Genomic DNA, 20,617 nt, shown 5'->3' with positions numbered 1-20,617 from the left:
GATAAATGCTTTCTACTAAAGACTGTTCGCAACATTGTACTTACTTAAGTGCAGTCAACTGTCACTTTCCATATTCCTCCATCATTCATCAATCAGAATCAATCTATTCAGGCCTGGGATTTCTCCATACCTTCTATACAATTCTGTCCCATCATAGACTTTTTTAAAAAAGGTCTCCCTGAGGCTATGTTTAAAAAAGTATTCAGCTCTAAATAATGTTTTCTGACTGGACACAGAAAGGTAACAATCTTATTCAATCCAATGAAATCACACAGACTTCACACTTGATTTTTTTTGCCATGTTGTAAGGTCTCTATGAAAGGGATGAGCGGACTGATGAAACACTGATTCTTCTGTTTTCTTTTGAGCACTGATCCTTACATAATAATACAGTATTGACACCAAATGTTGACACCTTTTACCTGTGGCTATATATAATCATATGCAATGACTTGGTTTGAACACCCTTGGTCAAATGACATTTTGTTGATTTTCTAAGAGGCACACAAACTTAAAAATTACAATTTTCTGCAAATTTCATTGTACTAGTTTATTTGCTGAGTTTAACCAAAGTCCTTTGGAAAATCTGCCCTCTCAGCAACCATATGGACAAAGCTGCCAGGCAGTTATTTCAAGACATACAAGACCAGGCACCTTTCTGTTTGAATAGGGAGAGAGCAAAAAACTGGAAACTCAAAAACAAAATTGAAATCACTGGTAAAATCTGACAAAAATCTCATGAATGTTTTGTAGCATTTAGCTCAAGTAACGCACAAAAAAACATGTTTTTTGAGTTGTTCTGGCTAGTGCACCTGCACAAATCTTCACAATGAGGGGTAGCTTTCCCAGGAAGCTGATTGGCTCTTATTAGTGAAAGGCAGGATTTTCCCCAGAAACAGACATGTTGAGCATTACAAATTTTCACATTCATTTTCCAACCAGTGACCTGTCTCTTCCATTATAATGTCTTAAGTTTAACATCATGGAAAAAAATGCCTCGCAATGTCTGTACTAGTTCATTCCAAAGGTGTTTGATAAGGTTGAAGTCAGGGCTCTGTGCGGGCCAGTCAAGTTCTTCATTACTTTTTACTTTTTATCCTTTGTGTGTTAGAAATAAAGCAGGTTCATTAAGGTGGATGAGTACTGAATGAATTGAAATGATTCATAAACTGATAGTCACGATTATCTATTTATCTGGGCTGTCGAGTCGAGTATATAACAACAAATATGACTCCTTAAAGCAGCCTGTTCTTCATATACTAATTTGCACAACAGTGTCAATGCAGGATATAATGTGTACAGTGCAGTGAAAGTTATGGTGTATGATGGCTCTGAAGCACTGTCCCGAATGCGATGCCTACTAAGGCTCCTTTTCGGTTAAAATGCTGCCCAATGAGAGCTGCCTTTGAAGGCAGTGATTAGTTAGGCAGCTGCCTTCAGAATAGAATGCACTAATAGTGTTACGTCCAAGACGCCTCTGTTGCTGCCCTCTGCTGGTCTTTTGTGTTTTGTCTTTCTTCCTCTTTTTCCTACAGTGTGTCCCAATTCAGGGGCTGCGTCCTTCGGAAGCTGCATTTGAAGGCCAATTGTGTCACAGAGGCGCGACTAGGCTGTCCCATTTCGAAGTCTCCTTCAAACGTGGCCGAGAAATGTATCCTTCTTTTCCATGGCAACGTAGGATCCAATGGGTGTATCCCTCGCCAGCCAACATATCCTGAGGTTTATTGCGTGCCGGCAAAAATTCGAGAACATGGCAGCATCGACAGACGAGTGAATGGTGGCTGAAGAGTGTAAGTATTGGGTTTAAACTGAGGCGAATGGCTAATGATACAAATGTTAAAAAAAATTAATCAGTAGCCGGCAGTGAAGCATCTCCAGCTTTAATAAATTAAAAAATAAAAAAATAAAATCAAAGTTTCTGGCTCCATCTTTAAAGAACTTTAAAATAACTTGACAAGAGTGGTGTTTCGTGATGCAACAGTAAAGGCGGGAACAGCAGTGCTGTGGTGCAAACAGAAAATCCACCGCAGGGCAGACTCCTTTTGTCTCATTTCGGTTCAGCCTTTGTGGGTCTAAGCAGCCTTTGAAGGACTCGCCTTCATAGACCGCGTCCTTCGAAGGATCCAGTCCCTGAATTGGGACACACTGCTAGGTGGAGCTGTTTGGATCAGCTGATCTGGTGAGACTGATGTTAGCTGACTACATGCATGCTGTGAATGGAGGCTGAATGAAGATTCGCCCTTGAAAAATGCGACAGCCATAAGATCCAGTTGGCCCGTGGTGTTTTCACCATGTGGTCCATGGCGGTCTCTAGGGAAGCTGTGGTTTTTGCTGCTCTCTTAATGTTGTTGTTCACCTGGTTGTTTTTGGAGCTATAGACCAGTAAGACTTATTAACTAGATTTTTTATGTTTGTACTAGTGATTGAGACTCAGTGTTGTTTAGCTTTTATCCATTTTATACTTGTACCATATTGCCTGTTCCTTATTACTATAACTTAGAAGTCACAGCTATGCAGGGGTGGGTGCCATTTATATTGATACATATTATTTTCTCCTGTTTACCTGTTGAGGGAGGTAGGCTGGCTCCTGATATTTTTTCTTTTTATATTTTCTTTTGGATTAGGAAAGGTAGATTCATGGGGGTGACTTTAGAGGTTTTGTTTGTTATTTTGGCATCAGCCCACCCTGAAGTCAATACCTTTGTGACTGTTTGCCTTTATAAATAATACAACCTATTCATTTGAGCATTAAATCGGTGTGCTGGTCTATTCGTTTTTATGTTGCTGTCTCTTTTCCCCTAGATTAGACTAAGTCAGGTGTGGACAGTAGAAGGGGGTCATAACACACTGATTTTGCAACCTATACCTGAACATTTAGACCTTTGAAAAACTTCAGCAAAATCCGAACTCTGACTTGTAAACGATAATTTCAGGCTTCCAAAGTGACTCACAGCAGTGCACACACACCTTTTAGTTTTACTTCTTGCGTAGCGGCTTTAATTTGCCTTTTAATTCATGCTTTTGAGTGAATAAAAACTATAAAGTAATGAAGTGCTCACTCTTGAAAAAGTTGATTCTCCTAGGATTCTGTAGTAGAGACAGTGAAGTTCTACAGAGAAATATGAAACCTTCAAGAACCATTCGCATTGTGAAATGGTTCTTCAGACTGATGGAAAATGTGTTGTATGTGGCTATATATAGAACCTCTTTGACAAAGGTTCTTCTATTGTATTGATGTCCCCTTGTACCACTGAACCCTTTTTGGTGCTATACAGAACCCTTATCAACAGCGTTCTACATAGAACCATATACGAATTGTCCACCAATCTGAAGAACAATTTCACAATGCAAAGAACTCTTCAGGCATGCAGTAGAACCATCTTTTTAACCTCTTACTGACCAGGGTATATATTTTTTTTTCCATCTGAATTTACATGACCAAATCGTAAGGCAAACTATTCAGTAACTGCATGAAATACAAGTAAATTTTATTTATTTTTTTAAACACTCCCCTCAAATTAACAGAAAATGTGTTTTATGATCATACACATATTGCTATATGCTTACAATTTACTGCTGAAAGCCAAAAATCTTAGATGCTCTTTGTACTATTTTATAAAAATAATTTTTACAGGGTATATCACTGAAGAGACACTATCTGTTCATAGTTTATAGCCCAGATTTGTGGAAAAATGGGTCAAATTTCAGCAGACAAAAAAAATTGTCAGGGTTTAAAATTACATTACCCATCTATTTGACTGGAAAGAAGGGAGTTACAGCTCTCATATGACACCCACCTTCTGTAATGTAGCTTATGAAATATGAAACTTTTGAAGAATATAACGAAGTGCGTTTTGGAACCACCGGTGGTCTCAAGGAGTTGAAAAGGCTAAAGAGTGTAGCAGGAATGTGCCTTCCTGTTTCTGTTGTTTTGTTCTGTGTATGGAAACATAACATCCTGTTTTCAAATGGTATCAAACCTGTAATGGTAAAGCTCTTGGGCATTGTGCCTCCTCTGTATGTTCAGCCTGAACAGTGATTACAAATTGCTTGTCTAACGTCTCTCCTAGAAAGCGTGAAATAGTTCCACACAACTGACATTTTCACTAACGATCCACTGATGCCCCACCTAATCTTGATCCCTGCGAGTTATCAAATTATAGTCTTGAATCTTCCCTTCATATCAAAGATTTTGGAAAAAGCTGTGGCACACCAACTAAGCTCCTATTTGCGAAGGAATCACGTACATGAAAAATTCCAGTCTGTGTTTAGACCCCATCATGGTGCAGAGACAGCACTAGTGGAAATTGTAAATGATCTTTTATTATCCTCTGACCAAGGAAATGTATCTTTACTGGTTCTGCTCGATCTTAGTGCAGCACTTCATACGATAGATCACTCTGTCTCACAAGATACACTAAAAAACCTTGTAGGAGTAACAGGAATAGCTCTTTCCAGGTTTAGGTCTTACCTGACCGATCACTATCAGTTTGTAAATGTAACGGTGAATCATCTCTTCTTACAAAAGTACAGTATGGTGTTCCGCAAGGCTCTATTTTAGGACTCTTATTATTCACATTATACATGCTACCACTGGGTAACATTATCAGTAAACACGGCATCAATTTCCAGTGCTATGCTGATGACACACAATTGTATATATTGATTAAACCAGATGATAAACCTCGACTTAATAAAAATGAGTACTGTGTAAAAGACATAAAAGATTGGATGTCAAATAACGTCCTCCTATTCAACTCAGACAAAACAGAGGTTCTTGTTCTTGGTCCAAAAGCTGCTAGAAACAAACTGTCTAATTTAACGCTTAAACTTTATAGTTTCTCAATTGTGTCAGGAACATCTGTAAAAAACCTTGGTGACACAATAGATCCCGATTTGTCCTTTGATATGCATATAACCAATATTACTAGAATAGTTCTCCGCAATATTGCTAAATTAAGAAATGCATTGTTTCTACAGGATGCAGAAAAGCTAGTTCATGCATTAATTACCTCAAGGCTGGATTACTGTAATGCCCTGCTGGCTGGATGTTCTAGCAAAAGCCTTAACGAGCTTCAGTTAGTCCAGAATGCTGCTGCCAGAGTCCTCACAAGAATGAGAAAGTTTGAGCATATCAGCCCAGTTTTATCAAACCTACATTGGCTGCCAGTTAAATTCCGTATTGAGTACAAAATTCTTTTACTGACCTATAAGGCATTAAATGGCCTCGCACCTCAGTACCTGAGTATGAACCATCACGCCTACTTAGATCACAGCGTTCTGGCTTACTATTAGTGCCTAGAATTAATCTTCAGGGGGTAGAGCCTTTTCATACAAAGCCCCCCAGCTTTGAAATAATCTTCAAGTCAGTGTTCAGGACCTCAGTTTTTAAGTCTGTTTAGCCAAGCTTTTGGTAATTAATGTTTCCTGTTAGTTAAAGGGTGCAGTTCTCGGGGGTTCATTGACATAGAGTACTGCGGTGACTCTGGAGTGTTGGTGCTGTTGTCCTGCTGCTCTCACGCCTTCACTGTAGTACTAACACTGTTAGAGCTTGGCCTGTCAGAGCCTCTGTTTCACTCTCTTAACACTGTATACTGTAATCAGTCTGTCTTAACAGAAATAACTGCCTGTGTGTTTTTCTGCCGAGCTGAACAACTGCCCATCCTGTGTGGTCTGATGCTGTTGCTTCATCTGCCTTGATCGGGTACCCACTGCTCGCCTGTTTCCCAGACCAGTCTGAACACCATGGAGCTTCCTCCTGCATCCAACACTGTGCAAACCTCACCTGCATGAACTGACCCTCCTGATGATGATGCTGCATTTTTTTTTATCAATAACATGACTACTCCTGGTTTTCCTTTCTTTCTGTATCTTATATTAATGGTCAAATCTCATTTTCTGCTGTTATTGTTTGCTATCTGGAGTCAACCAGAGGAGGATGGGTTCCCCTTTTGAGTCTTGGTTCCTCTCAAGGTTTCTTCCTCTTGCCACTTTTGCCACTGGCTTGCTCACTAGGGGCTTGGACCTGGATTTTTTTATTCTGTAAAGCTGTTTTGTGACAACACCTGTTCTAAAAAGCGCTATATAAATAAACTTTGACTTAGCTTGACTTGATAATCAAACTGCTTGAACACACCTTTACTGACCAACAAAGGAAACAAATCGTTTTTAATCGCTATTTATTTTTATCAACAAGATGTAGCCGCAGACGGCGACACTGGTTGGGAGCTCTGTCGTGTTTCGTTTGTTTTTGCTTTGAATTACCCCTTAATTAGGCTAATTTATTAAAATAAATGATTGAACATTCTATTTTGTTGCTACCAACACAACAAAAATGCCTCTGAAATGTTACTAAATGTTCCAGTAGTTACTGTTTTAGTAAAGACATGAAAAGGGACAGCTGTTTCATTTTTTAAATAAACTTGCAATTTATTGTTTGTGACTTGTTTGTCACAGTGTGCTACATTAGATTCATGGATATTTTGTGACAAACCTAGTAATAATACATTAATAACATGTAATAATTCAGTTATTTTCATGAATATTGCCCCCAGTGGCCAAATCTGTTGAAACTTCAAAGATTTTTAGCAAGTGGCTAAATATAGACACCATCCAAGTTTCATGATGATTGGTCAATGTTAAGCCTGTCAAAAGCCTGCTAAATTCTGATTGGCCGATGGCGACCATAAATTTCAATGTATCAAAATATCCTTAGAGCTTCATTTATTGTCTGTCTAATAGATGCTGCATGCAAAGTCTCAGCTTGATCGGATGTATGGATGCTGAGAAACAGCGATGTAGCATTAACTCCGCCCCCTAATGACATATGCGAACAAAAATCGAAAGGCTAACTCAGAACTGCCTAGCAAATAAATCTGTCTAGTTTCAAATTTTTTGACAGAAGGTTCTCGAGTTACAGAATTTTAAATTAATTATATTATTTTAAATAATTATATTATTTTAAATCATTTTTTAGAAGGGTTCATTAGCATATGGTAGCCATATTGTTTGGAAAAGTCAACATTTTTTGATAATTATTGAGTTTCAGGCTCTTCTGAATTTTTTGACACAAAATACATGAGGATCAGGCAAAAACTGTAGGACTAGTTCGCAAAAATAGGTTTCGCATATTGCACAAATTGGCAAAAAATCTTTGGGGGTGGAGCTAAACAGCCCAAATGGCAAAGTTGTTTGATTGGACCCAAGGAATCAGGAAAAAATTTAAATTTGTCTGTAAAAATTTTGTTTTAGGAGTTATTCGGCAAAACGAATTTTTCTGTGCTATAGTGCCCCCTTTAGGCCGATTGGGCTGATGTCGTGCGCCTGAGTAGCAGGACAGACTACTGACCAAGTTTCATGTCTCTAGGACCTATGGTTTGGTCTGGGTGATTCATTTTAGGGCAGAAAAATAGTAAGAAAAACTCCACTGCGTGCTTGAACGCTAATAATAAAAATCCTAGCAAAAGTAATAGGGTTACATGCACCTAAAGGTGCTTGGACCCCTAATTAGTTTATCAAATCAAAAAAAAAAAATCAGTGAGCCACCAAGTTACTTCATGTGGCTGAACTCTCCTGTCCCACCTGAAAAGGATTTCTATAATTTAAAGAAAAAGCCTAAGACATTGAAAAAAACTGGGGAAATTTTTTTCACTTTTATGCCATCTTCCACAGCTCAGGCTACTTAATGTGATGACTGGTATATGCTACTACAAGCAACCTTGTAATTGACAAAAAATGTTATTTTTACTTGTTTATGCATGGGTACATAACACCCAACACCCAGGGGTGCAAATGTGGTGTGGAAGCTATAGCTTACATACAGCAATTCGCCCCCTATTTGCCAATCAGGATCAAATTTTGCAAGCCACATCAGAGTCTCAATTTATAGAGACCTGTACACTTCTGCGATGATCGGACCAATGACTGAAGAGCTATAGCAATCAAAGCTAGCAATGCTATGGCCGCAATGATTAAGCCCTGGAGGGAGACCACAATGAGCAAAAAATGGAAAATGTGCTGGATAATTATTTACCTAGAGAGGCTACAGAGTATTTCTAGACCAGTTTTGAGAAGTTAGCTTAAAATTCCACGGGCTAGTTCGAAAAGTGCTATTTTCAAACAATTAACAACTGAAAAAAACCTAAGTACTTTTTTAATAATATATAATGACAAAAGTGTTTGGAACACTGCACTGCATAAGAACATCTGAGTTAATTGACCAAAAATGAAAATCTGTATAAGATATACTTGATTTTCATTAATAGCACCCCCCAGTGGCCAAATATTTTGAAACTTCACAGGTTGTTAGACGGTGGTGAGATAGAGATAGCTGTCAAGTATCATGATGATTGGCCAATGGTAAGCCTGTCAAATGGCTGCTGAGAGCTTATTGGCCGATGGTGGCCATAAATTGAAATATATCGAAGTGTCCTTAATGCGTCACTTATAGTCTTACTAGTAGATGGTACTTGCAAAGTTTCAACTTAATAGAATGTACGGATGCTGAGAAACAGCTATTTAGGCATATTAAGCATTTACAGTGCCCCCTAATGACCTATGTGCACAAAAAAAGATAGGCTACTTCAGAGTCTCATTAGGAATAAGGCTGTCAAGTTTCAAATTTTTTCGGTGAAGGATTCTTGAGTTCTAGATTTTTTTAATTAAATAAGAATTATTTTGAATTTTCCAGAGGGATTAATTTGCATATGGCAGCCATACTGTTCACAAAATTAAAAATGTGCTGGATAATTATTGAGGTTCAGGCTATGCTGAATTTTTTGACACCAAAAACATGAGGATAGGATGAAAACTGTAGGACTAGTTCACAAACGTTGTTTTTGCTTATTATGCAAATTAGCAAAAAATCTAAGTAGGTGGAGCTTAATGGTCCGAATTACAAAGCTGTTTGGTTGGACCCAAGGAATCAGGAAAAAAATATCTGTCAAAAATCTGGGGAAGGAGTTACAGGGCCAAACACGTTGTGTTGCGTAACAGCGCCACCTTTAGGCCGATTGGGCTCATGTCGCGCGCCTGAGTAGCGGGAGGGACTACTATCTATTGACCAAGTTTCATGTCTCTAGGACTTACGGTTTGGTCTGGGCGATTCATTTTATCGGAGAAAAAGAATAATAATAATAAGAAGAAGAAGAAGAAGAAAAACTCTAACAATAACAATAGGGTCCTACGCACTTGCGTGCTTGGACCCTAATTAATTTTAAGAATTAACCAATCCACAATAATTTCACAACTGTGTATCCCTAATGGTAACAAGATAATCATCACCTTAATCAGTTAGGTAAAGAAGAAAGATCTAGAAAATGAATTTTAACATGTAATAATGTGCTTGTCACAAATACAGCAATACAAGTACACAGTGTGCGTTACCTGTGAGCCTTTCTTGCTGCCAGGCAGATTAATGATGAGAGTTTTGCCTCTGATTCCACACACAGGTCTAAGGGAAGGTAGAGATGTGATTAGTATTGAAAGTGTTCCAGAAAATATGTGTGTATGTGTGTGTGTGTGTGTGTGTGTGTGTTCACCTGGACAGCATGCCAAGCGGTGTGACATTTAGGGAGCCCATGAGCATGGCCAAAGCCATCCCTGGAGCTTCACGCTCAATCACCTCCCTAGTGGCCTGCATAGGAGAGAGAGAGAACACACATACACATAATCACTACACTAAGTACACAACTGTACTTAAACTCATTTTACAATAACATTTTTTTCCTAAATGGACTAATTTTACAGCACAAAACACTCAACGTAAAGCAGTAATGCCAAATGTATAAGTTTCTCTTGCTTCACAATCCCAGAGCTTTGATGTCATTTTTTGCTGTTCAGAAACCAAGCTTATGTCATGCGCAACACATTATCTCCCAATTAGCTGCACACACACACACACACACACACACACACACACACACACACACAGTAAGAATAAAATAAAGCATGCAGCAGGGTTAAAATAACCTGATAAAATATGAGATGACCAAAGCGATTCAAATGACCAGGTAAAGTATGGAGATCTTGAAGAGGGTCAGAATAGCCAAGGGCTGATCTTGAAAAGGGTCAAACAAAAGATAAAGTAGGGTGACCTTGGAGGGGTTAAAAGTGACCACATAAAGAATGGGGAGATCTTAAAGAGGGTCAGAATGTCCTGTTAAAGTACAGGGTCACCTTGAAGCACAGTGATATATTTTTGCCATATTGCCCACCTCTACCCTGAAGGGGGTCAGAATGGATAGAAAAGACATGGAGCGATTTTAAATGGGTTCAGAATGACCAGATGAATTATGGGCTGATTTTGAAGGGGTTCAGAATGACTGGGCAAAGTTTGGGGTGATCTTCAAGAGGTTCAGAATGACAAGATACAGAGGTGATCGTGAAGAGGATCAAAATAACCAGTTAAAACACAGGGTGACCTTGAAGAAGTTCAAAATAGCCAGACACAATACGGGGCGATCTTGAAAGGGTTCAGAATAACCAGATCAAGCATGGGGAGATCTTGCAGGAGTTCAGAATGACCGAATAAAATACAGTCTGATCTTGAAGAAAAGTCAGACTGGCCACATAAAGTATGGGGAACTCATGAAGAGGTTCAGAATGACCAAATATAGTATAGGGCTATTTTGAAGAGATATTTATTTTTTGACACCACATAATGCTAGACAGCAGACTTCTACCACATCACTAACACCATATAATATTTTTTTTAAACAATTTTTGATACGACAAAGACACACAGAAGCATGCACTGCTTTATTTACTAGGGATGCATTGATTTCAGCTGAAGAAGTCAAAAATGGAACCTTTCATTTTCAGCCAAAAGAAACAAAAAGGTCCATCACTAATATTTCGGTGCATCACAATATCTATGCAGGTTATCCCTCACCATGGAGACAGTCTCAAGGTCTCCCTCTGCGCACACACAGACTCAGCACAGAGATGACCCATGTACACTCACTCACATGGACAAGAACACAAACGGGTGGGGGTAACATGTACCTCTGGTGTGACATCACGGGGAGCAAAGCCAGTTCCACCTGTGGTCAGAATAAGGTTGAGTTCTTTCTCGTCACACCAGTCCACCAGCGTCTCCTAAACATACACAGAGTGAGATTTTTTTTGTTTGAGCAAATAAATACTTTAAAAAGTAATATGTACTGTGGAACATATGTTTCATAAGTGGGGCAAAGCACTAGAACCACTAGCGGTGAGTAATGTGGCAAAAAATGACATTTTCACAATACACAATATGCATCATGACATCCTTTTTCTGAGGTTCGATAAGTGGAACAGATAAAAAAGCAGTAGTATCACATTGTCATGAGCTATGAATGCAATGATTTTGCTTAAGATTTCACATTCTGCACTGCTAAATCCAATCAAACAGGCCTAATATTGCTAATTTTGAACAGAAATATGCAGATGTTCAATGGTATTTAAGTACTGACAATTTCCTCAATATGCTCAGAAAGATCAGTAGAATGTCAAACATTTTATCACAATAAAGTTGCTGATAATTCTGTATTACATTTAATATGCCCCTAAAAATCCTTTGATAGTTTACCAATGCTTGCCAAGAGAACCCCGTTGGTTAAATTCAAATCACCACAGAATTAAATAAATCATAAAGAAGCAAAGTTCAAATAAAGCTTATTTTTATTTCATTGATTAGGAAGAAAAATAAATTCATACCAAAACTGTACATGTGGGATTGTTAGAAATAGAGATAGACAGATAGAGGAAAAAAAAACTGGCTGGGCCATGGCTTGGGTATATAAATGATGTGTTCTTATTTTTTAGATGTAGTAAGAACTGTGTTGCGTTCTATATGATCCTGTGTAAATGTGACAAGCAAACAATGCATAGCAAGAGCCTAATTGAAAGACCTATGCAAGTTCAAGCCTGATTTTTTTTTTAAACTATTAATCTCAAAATTAAGAGAGTATTATACTATTAGAACAAATACACGTAATGTTAGAACAAATAAAATCAAAATATGCGTAGTAAAACGTATTAAGGATTTCTTGTTTTGAAAAGTTATTAATATCTTAGAAGAACACAAGTTTGATCCCTAACTTATTGCTTTGTTGTTTCGCCTTGTTCAATTACATCACCAGAACACCTGGTTTGTTTTAATAAAGGATTGACTAATGAAATATAGTCATAAGGAAACTTTTGAACACCACTCACTTTGAACAACTGACATGCTTTGCTGATTTTATAAGCATACATTCTCCACAGGAAACAAACCAAAGAAAACGTGAAATGAAAATGAAATGAACCTTTTAGCCTACTGTGTCTGAACACATCGGAATTAGACCTCTGCATTTAACCCATGCATGCAGTGAAACACCACATACACACTAGTGAACACACACACACTAGGGGGCAGTGAGCACACTTGCCCGGAGAGGTGGGCAGCCCTATCCACGGCAGCCGGGGAGCAGTTGGGGGTTAGGTGCCTTGCTCAAGGGCACTTCAGTCACGTACTGTCAGCTGAGGGGATCAAACCGGCAACCTTCCAGTCACAAGGCTGGTTCCCTAGCCTCCAGCCCACGACTGCCCCATTAAAATGTATTAGAAAATAAATACATAAATAAATAAACAAACAAACAAACTGTGCCATAACTTTGGCACAGGCCACATTTCATGTTTGATTTTTTCTCCCAATATGTAAAATCCAGCAAATAAACAGTAATTGTGCATTTAAACGTGCGAAAGTGTGTTCTCTGTAGAGGAAATCAACAAAAAATGTAAGGTGGAGCCCTTTTGTATGTGACTGTAAGCGCTGGATGCTAAGCACTGGGCTACCTTGAGAAGAAATCTGAGTTACTGACAGGTACAAAAACACAATGTACTGCTTATTTGTATTTATTCTGTTAGTTAAACTAAATGCTTACTGCCCATTTAGGTAACTTTACATGTAAATGACCTAAATACTGGGCTACCTTGAGAAGAAATCTGAGTTACTGACAGGTACAAAAACACAATGTACTGCTTATTTGTATTTATTCTGTTAGTTAAACTAAATGCTACTGCCCAGTTAGGTAACTTTACATATAAATGACCTAAAACCTTTGCAAAGTACAGTATGTTAATTAGACTCCATGTTAATTAGCAGTAAGATCCAAGATTGTTATTGACCAATTTTGTAACATTTTGTGACATGTTTAACTAGATGCAGTGATGAGAACCATGGAGTGGCAAAGAGAAAGTGCCCACCAGGTGGCAGTGGTTATTGTGAAAAGTAATGTTGTTAGTCTTCACACCTATGAGAGAATAAGCATGATTGTAAGTCTGTGTGTGTGCGTGTTTGTGTGTGTGGTGGCCTCGTGGGAGAGAGGTTTACCTTGATCTCGTCTGTCTCATCAGGGACTATTTTGTATGCAGAGATTATGCCTCCAAGCCTGTAAGAGATACAAACACACACATACCAACAATGACTGTTAGCGTGTTTTCAGTAACATTAACAGGGAGAGAGAGATATAACAGAATCAGTAAGAGAGGGAAAAGAATCCGAGCACAGAGAACAGTGCCAGAGGTATCAGAAACCTGTCAGAGTGTATACACGTACACTCGCCGTCCTCTCTGCAAATCAGATCAGAATTCAGGTCTGAACGGCCGAGCATTTTTCCTCTTTCAACAGCTCCTCAGTCCTGCTTTGCTCTTTTTACAGTGTATCTTTGCCATGTTTTGGACCTTTCATGGCACTTCAGGTATAAAAGGCCAGATAAAAAAAAAAAAACCTGGCAGTAATGGTGTTATGCCGCACAAAATATGCTGCACTGTACACAAGACCTATTCATAAAGTTGCCATGGTGGTGATTAGCGCATTGCTGTCTTTTTAACGCTGTGGTAGTTCCACCTGTGTCCAAGGCAAGAGCCAATCAAAATCGACATGTAAATGAGGTCAGTCCCATGCCATGTGAAGCACTGGTCAGCTGTCAAAATGGATTCAATGAAAGAAAGAAAACAAAGGCTGTTTCCAGAAACCCTAAAAGTTACTGCTTTTTTCCCTGCCGATCCTCTTCCTGTCCTCTGTGACCCGGAAACCATTTTCATGATGCATTCCTACCGGCTGTCTGAATACTGGAGGAGATGAGAGATGCCACTTAAAATACCGAAGCGTTTTTTTTTTTTTTTGCAAAAAAACATACATACACGAACAGAAGTAACAGTAGGATACATAACAGCTCAACATTCACATACCAGAATAAAAAAAAAAAAAAAAGAACACCATTGGGACTGAAATAAAACTGAAAAGCTTTAACACAGCAATGGATTTACGACATTTCTTATTTTGCTGCTGGTGCAAATTCACTTATGTAGATATGTAATTACATAGATCCGTGCATGCAGAGGTCATGCGTGAAGGTATTTTTCTGGCAAATTTCATCTTATGTATATAAAATGTAGCTATTATTATGATCAAGTTTATTATAATGTGCTCCTCAGGGTTGAACAGAGGGTCATCAAAAAGTTATAAAACATAGTGGCCTTTGGGAGAAATTTTTTTACCAAGTTTAAAAAGAGGTCAACCCAGAATGAGTATGAAAATACACAATAGAAAATTAGGTGTTCAATGGATTCTGTAGCCCCTTTACAAAAAATACATGCATCACTCACACTGAAAAATTTATTACAGGTACCATTGACTGGGTAGCATCTATGCAATATTTTATAAAGCAGTTCTTTCATTTTGTTATTAAGAACATATTTATATAGGAGAGTCCAAATTGAACAGCTATTTTGCCTTTGTTAAGCTGACCACTGGAATGTTACCCTTGGAATGGATTTATGAGATAAAAGCTGTCTTATAAATTGTTACACTTCTTATAGACTGTGTCAACCCCATTAACAGAAATTACACGTATAACCTTGTGATTATTTCTACGTAAAGAGAAAAGACCATCAGGGATAGAGTCACATACCCTCTTAAATTCTGTATTTGAACTAATTTTACCAAATTTGTTGTAAAAGTCAAAGTAAGAAACAAAACGATTATAATCTAGTAACTGGTTAAACAACAAATTAATAAACATCATGTTTGTAAATTTAATAATAATAATAATAATAATAATAATAATAATAAAAATTTTATTTATATAGCACTTTTCATGCCGGTGGCAGCTCAAAGTGCTTTACAGACAGGTGATAAAACATAGTTACAGAAGAGATCATTAGTACTTAATTAGAATCAGAAGAAAATGAAGAAGATTAAATTACAAGATAAACACCACGAGACATTCAGTTTTAGTTAAATGCTAATTTAAAGAGATACGTTTTTAGGTGCTTCTTAAAAGTGAGCTCTGAGCTTGACTGTCTAATAAAAGGTGGAATTGAGTTCCACAGTTTAGAAGAATAACTGAAAGAGGCCTCTCCATGTTTTCTGTCTTTTACAGAGGGTATCTGTAGAAGGCCACTATCTGCAGATCTTAGATTACGTGCCGGAACATAAACAGACAGACACTCTGTGATGTAAGCAGGTGCCAGGTTGTTTTGAGCTTTAAAGACTGGTAGCAGAACCTTGAAATCTATCCTGAATGATACAGGTAGCCAGTGCAGTTCTTTTAAAACAGGAGTGATATGATCTCTCTTTTTTGTTTTTGTTAGGATGCGCGCTGCTGCATTTTGTAGAAGTTGTAAGGGATGTGTAGTTTTCTTAGGAAGTCCAGCAAGAAGAGCACTACAGTAGTCAAGTCTGCTTGTAACAAATGCATGAACAAGTTTCTCTGCATCACTCTGAGATAGAAAAGGCCGAACTTTAGCGATATTTCTTAAATGATAAAAAGCTACTTTAGTGACCGTGTTTACATGTGGGGTAAAACAGAGCTCAGAGTCTAAGATCACACCCAGGTTTCGTACTTCAGGTTTGGTAGATGAAGCTAAAGAACAAAGTTTCTCAAATATCATTTTTCTCTGCGTTTCTGTACCAACAATCAGTAATTCAGTTTTTTCATGATATAATTGCAGAAAATTTTGTGACATCCACTGAGAAATATCTGACACACAGCTGGTTAGTCTGTCTACAGAGTCTTGATCTTCAGAAGGAATAGAAATGTATAACTCGGTGTTGTCAGCATAGCTATGAAAATTTATACTATGTTTCCTAATAACATCACCTAGAGGTAGCATGTACAAAGAGAAAAGCAAAGGCCCTAAGACTGAACCTTGGGGGACTCCACAAGAAACGGCAAATCGTTTTGATGAATGATTTCCAAGTGAAACCATGAACTGCCTATTACTTAAATATGATTTAAACCATTCTAAAACTGTGCCTCAGAGGCCAACCCAGCATTCAAGACGCTGGAGTAAAATCTTGTGGTCAACGGTATCAAAGGCTGCATTAAGATCTAATAAAACCAAAATAGAAGGATTTTGTGCATCAGCGCTGAGCCTGAGATCATTCATAACGCGAATCAATGCTGTCTCTGTACTGTGGTTAGAACGAAAACCTGACTGAAACTTCTCATATAAATTGTTTGATATTAGTTACGTATTTAGTTGTTTGAAAACAACTTTTTCTAAGACTTTACTTAGAAAAGGTAGATTTGAAATCGGTCTAAAATTATTTAGTATGGAAGAATCCATGCCACTCTTTTTTAGCAGAGGCTTCACCAGGGCAGTTTTGAAAGCATCTGGAAAAACACCTGTTGACAGAGAACAATTTACAATAGTTAAAACATCATTGTGCACACAATCAAAAACCGTCTTAAGGAATGAAGTAGGAACAGGGTCAAGATCACATGTGGATGAACTTGGTTTGTTTAAAATAGTTGTGAGCTCCTCATAGTTGATAACAGAGAAATATGTCATTACTGATGTAGGTGACCTATCAGGAACATTATAGGAGCTTGTTTGAGTCTGCTGAGCTACACCCTTTCGTATCAGGTCTATTTTATTTTGGAAATGAATTGTGAACTCTTCACAGATTTTAGACGATAAATCATCATTAAACGCACTAGCAGACAAGTTAGGGTTAATTAGTCGGTCTATAGTGGAAAAAAGGATTTGGTATTATTTTTGTGTCTATTGATTACACTAGAGAGATATGACTGTCTGGATATTTTCATAGCATTATTATAGACTGAGATCTGCTCTTTGAGTATGTCATAGTGTACGTGCAGTTTAGTTTTCCTCCATCAGCGCTCTGATTTACAACAATGTCTCTTAAGCTGGCGTATTTCCGCATTCATCCATGGATTTTTAAGAGTGTGCGAGCTTTTGTTCCTTTTTTTGGGACGAGAAGGTCAAGGCTTTCCCATAATCTAGCACTTAGATCGGAGACTAGATCATTACAGGATGGAGTCGTATCTGTATTCGCTGAACTATTATAAACAGTTTTAAACTTCTCAACTGTTTCTGAGTCAATGTAACGTTTTTTAAAGTAACTTTCAGGTACTTTCTTCTTTACTTCTAAATTGATTTGAAAGAAAATACAGAAGTGATCTGATAAGAAAACACCCGAGATTTGAGACACCTTTGTTTTTAAACCTTTAGTGATGATCAGATCCAATTCAATAACCAATTCAACAAAGCCTGTCTGTGAAAGGCTGAAATTTCTGAGTAGTCTTAACATCCTAAGGGCAGATAGGCAAAAATTTTAACCCACCAACTTCTCCGAAGAGAAAATTAGGTATACAATCCCACATACTTGCAAAATTTTGGAGGATTTTTCTAATCCAGCTAATTTTAATAGTCTGGTTGTGTGTGGTCCAGAATGTTAAGTCTGCCATCTACTATTCTATTTTTTAACACATCCTTCCTTACTTACTGTGAGATTATTTCTCCAAATGAAATTGAACAACATTTTGTCTAATTGTGCAACAGCTAATTTAGGTTGTTTTGAAAGAAGAAAACACATAAGTAGCTCCAGAGAGCTCCTTTGCTTTATTCAACAGGACACAACCTTAGAGGGATAACTCTCTGCTGTTAACTATGGGAATATAATATAATTTTAATCATTCATATTTTTAATATCTTTAGTCATTTTAATAAGTAAGTGACAATATTTTTGACTGGAATAATACATATGGAGTTAACATCACATTTGTTTAAAGGAAGGAGCTCACATTTTTTGAGATTAAGATCTGAACCTGAGAAGTTTGAAAATGATGTGAACAATGCTAAGAGCTTTAGAAACTTCAAATTTATTATTAAGAAACAATGCCTTGTCATCAGCTATTTGTGAGATTTTGATTTCTATATCACCAAAACTGATGCCTCTAAAAGACTTTCAATTAGCAGGCTAAGAATTTCAGTGGAAAAGAGGGAAAGTAAAAGACTAACTGGACATTCCTGAAATATGCCTCTAGTAACACAAAATCTAAGCGATATGTCATAGGCAAGTTTGAGTGATTTGTACCATTATAAAAGGTTTTAATCATATTAACAAAAGAGTGACCCAGGTTAAAAAAAGCAAAGGATCTGAAATAAATTTGTGGTTGATCATGTCAAATGCCTTGTGAAAATAAAAAAATACAACGGTTACCTTCTAAGATTTCTTGATAATCAATGAGGTCTAGTATCATCCTAGTATTAGTCTAGTCTAGTAGTCAAGTATTATCCTTTTTTAAATCCAGACTGGTTTTGACTAATAATAGTGTCTAAGCCGGATTTTAGATGTGCAGACACAATGATTTTGTAGTTATTTTTAAGCAGAGTCATAGGAGCGTCCTTATTAGATTTTGGAATTAGGTTAATAATCCATTGTTTTAAACTAGGAGGTAACTCTTCCTTGATGAAAGATTCCTTATAAACTGCAAGAAGAAAGATACAGGTTTTATCAATGAAGAGCTTTAAAAATACAGAGGTCAATCCATCATTCCCTGGTGATTTATTATTTTTCAGTTTAAAAATACTTTAAAATTCTTCTTAATTTATTTTTCGTAACATAATTGTTTTAAATTCCTCATCAGCAATTATGGGGTCCCTAAGTGAATTAAATAATTGTAAACTATCAGGGTGATTAATTGCTTTATATAGACTTCTATAAAAATTAACAACAAAATGGGATACTTCATTTGTAACAGAACAAATCGATTCCTTATTCTTCAGTCTTATCTATTTTGCACCTTTCTTTTCTCAAGGCCAAAGAAGTATGTACTATTCTTTTGTCCTTCCTCCATTCATCTGTCTAGAATGTATAAAAGCACCTCTAGCTTTCTCCTTATACATATCAAGCTTAAACCTTCAGTCTCTTTATTGTCATATTTCTCCCTTTGTCTTTGTGAATAATAAATTGTTTTATGTTTTTTTTTAGTGTGAGTTCCTTTTCTTTACTTATTGCTAGAAATCAAATGTCATATTTTAACAGCTCCCAAATTTTTCCATATTCCTTACTGTTGCATGCTATCTTCCAGTATTTATCAATATTTATGCTTCTTACCATATCATCATGTACTAAAAGATTTTTCAATTTCCAATATTTCCCATGATGTGATTTAGATGGTTTGTCTTCCAAAACTAGGTGGATTCTGATCGCTTTGTGATCTGCCAATATAGCAGGACATATTTCACATTCTTGATTTTACTTTCTAAGTCCCTTGAAAATATCCACATATCAATTCTAGATTGGAGACTCAAATCCTTATTATTCCAGGTAAACTGCTTTCATTCAGGAAGTTTTACCCTCCAAATGTCTGACAAGTCTAAACTAAGACAGAATGAGTATAGGGAATGGGTATGACAAAGAGGCTTAGCTGGCCATCTATCCTTCACGCTGTCCACAACCATGTTAAAATCCCCACCTATTACGTTTGGCCTTCGAAAATAAGCTAAGTAAATGACATATACATAATAAATGACTATACAATGTCCTCATACAATTTAACATTAACCCTAATTACATTATTTCCTTCATCCAGATCAGTTTAGTCACCCAGCGAAATGCAAATAGAATGATCACAGCTCATTCTCAGTTTCCTTCACGGTGGCCCAGTCTGAGGGCTACACAGATGGCCATCTTACCGCTGTCTCCTAGTTCCAGAGCCAGCTGCATGCAGACATCCTCACTTGCCTGCTCAGGTAAACCTTATAGCCGCAGACACCACCTTCTCTTGTAATGTTCTGCCTCTGAAGCCTTTCCTCCATTGTAGAGACAATTAGTTCCAGCTTTTTTGCACGGTCATTTTTGAGCTCTTGAATTTCGTTGAAAGCAAAATCCAGTTAAGTAATAATTTCTGCAATTTCGTTTGAAATTTCTTGAATCATCCATTCAAGATTGTCCAACCGTTCATTGATTTTTGCTGTCAGTGCAGTGATCATACTGCTTTGGAGCTCACAAAGTGATGGTTCCCCTTTATTCTCTTCGGCCGCTTTTCTACTATCGAGCCAAGTGATTCTCAGGGCCATTCCGCGCTGGCCCGGACTCGTGAGACTAGTTACGGTTTCTGTTTCCATCTACTGTACCACTAAATCAGAACCAGGAAATACTCAAGAAAACTACACAAATGAATGGCCAACTGCTAAACAGGGTAACAGCAACATACATGCCACCCACCACAAGCACGTTTGCTTCCATCTGTCAATCCAGCTCCGGTCTCTCACCGTGCTCTCATCCTGTTTATCGTCTAAACAGGTATTATTTGAGCATCTGTTACTGAAACTGCCT

At 37.5% G+C, this 20,617-nt stretch overlaps 1 protein-coding gene across 5 annotated transcripts in view; it reads right to left on the bottom strand.

The window, feature by feature from the left end:
* The window catches only part of LOC118823270 (gephyrin), a 222,694-nt gene that overhangs the window by 139,272 nt on the left and 62,805 nt on the right, over positions 1-20,617 (bottom strand). For all 5 annotated transcript variants that reach the window (XR_005008518.1, XM_036592743.1, XM_036592744.1 and 2 more), the window contains exons 3-6: positions 13,355-13,412; positions 11,005-11,097; positions 9,540-9,634; positions 9,385-9,451 (exon numbers count right to left, since the gene is read on the bottom strand). Coding sequence is in view for 4 of the 5 variants with exons in the window: in XM_036592743.1 (XP_036448636.1) it covers positions 9,385-9,451; positions 9,540-9,634; positions 11,005-11,097; positions 13,355-13,412 (313 nt within the window). In the remaining variant the exon portion in view is untranslated. The remainder of the gene's footprint in view (positions 1-9,384; positions 9,452-9,539; positions 9,635-11,004; positions 11,098-13,354; positions 13,413-20,617) is intronic.

This window comes from Colossoma macropomum, unplaced genomic scaffold, assembly GCF_904425465.1.
Source record: "Colossoma macropomum unplaced genomic scaffold, Colossoma_macropomum, whole genome shotgun sequence".
In the NCBI taxonomy this organism is placed as follows: Eukaryota; Metazoa; Chordata; class Actinopteri; order Characiformes; family Serrasalmidae; genus Colossoma; species Colossoma macropomum.
The sequence above is the reverse complement of the archived record's forward strand: the minus strand, read 5'-3'. Positions and strand labels throughout refer to the sequence as shown.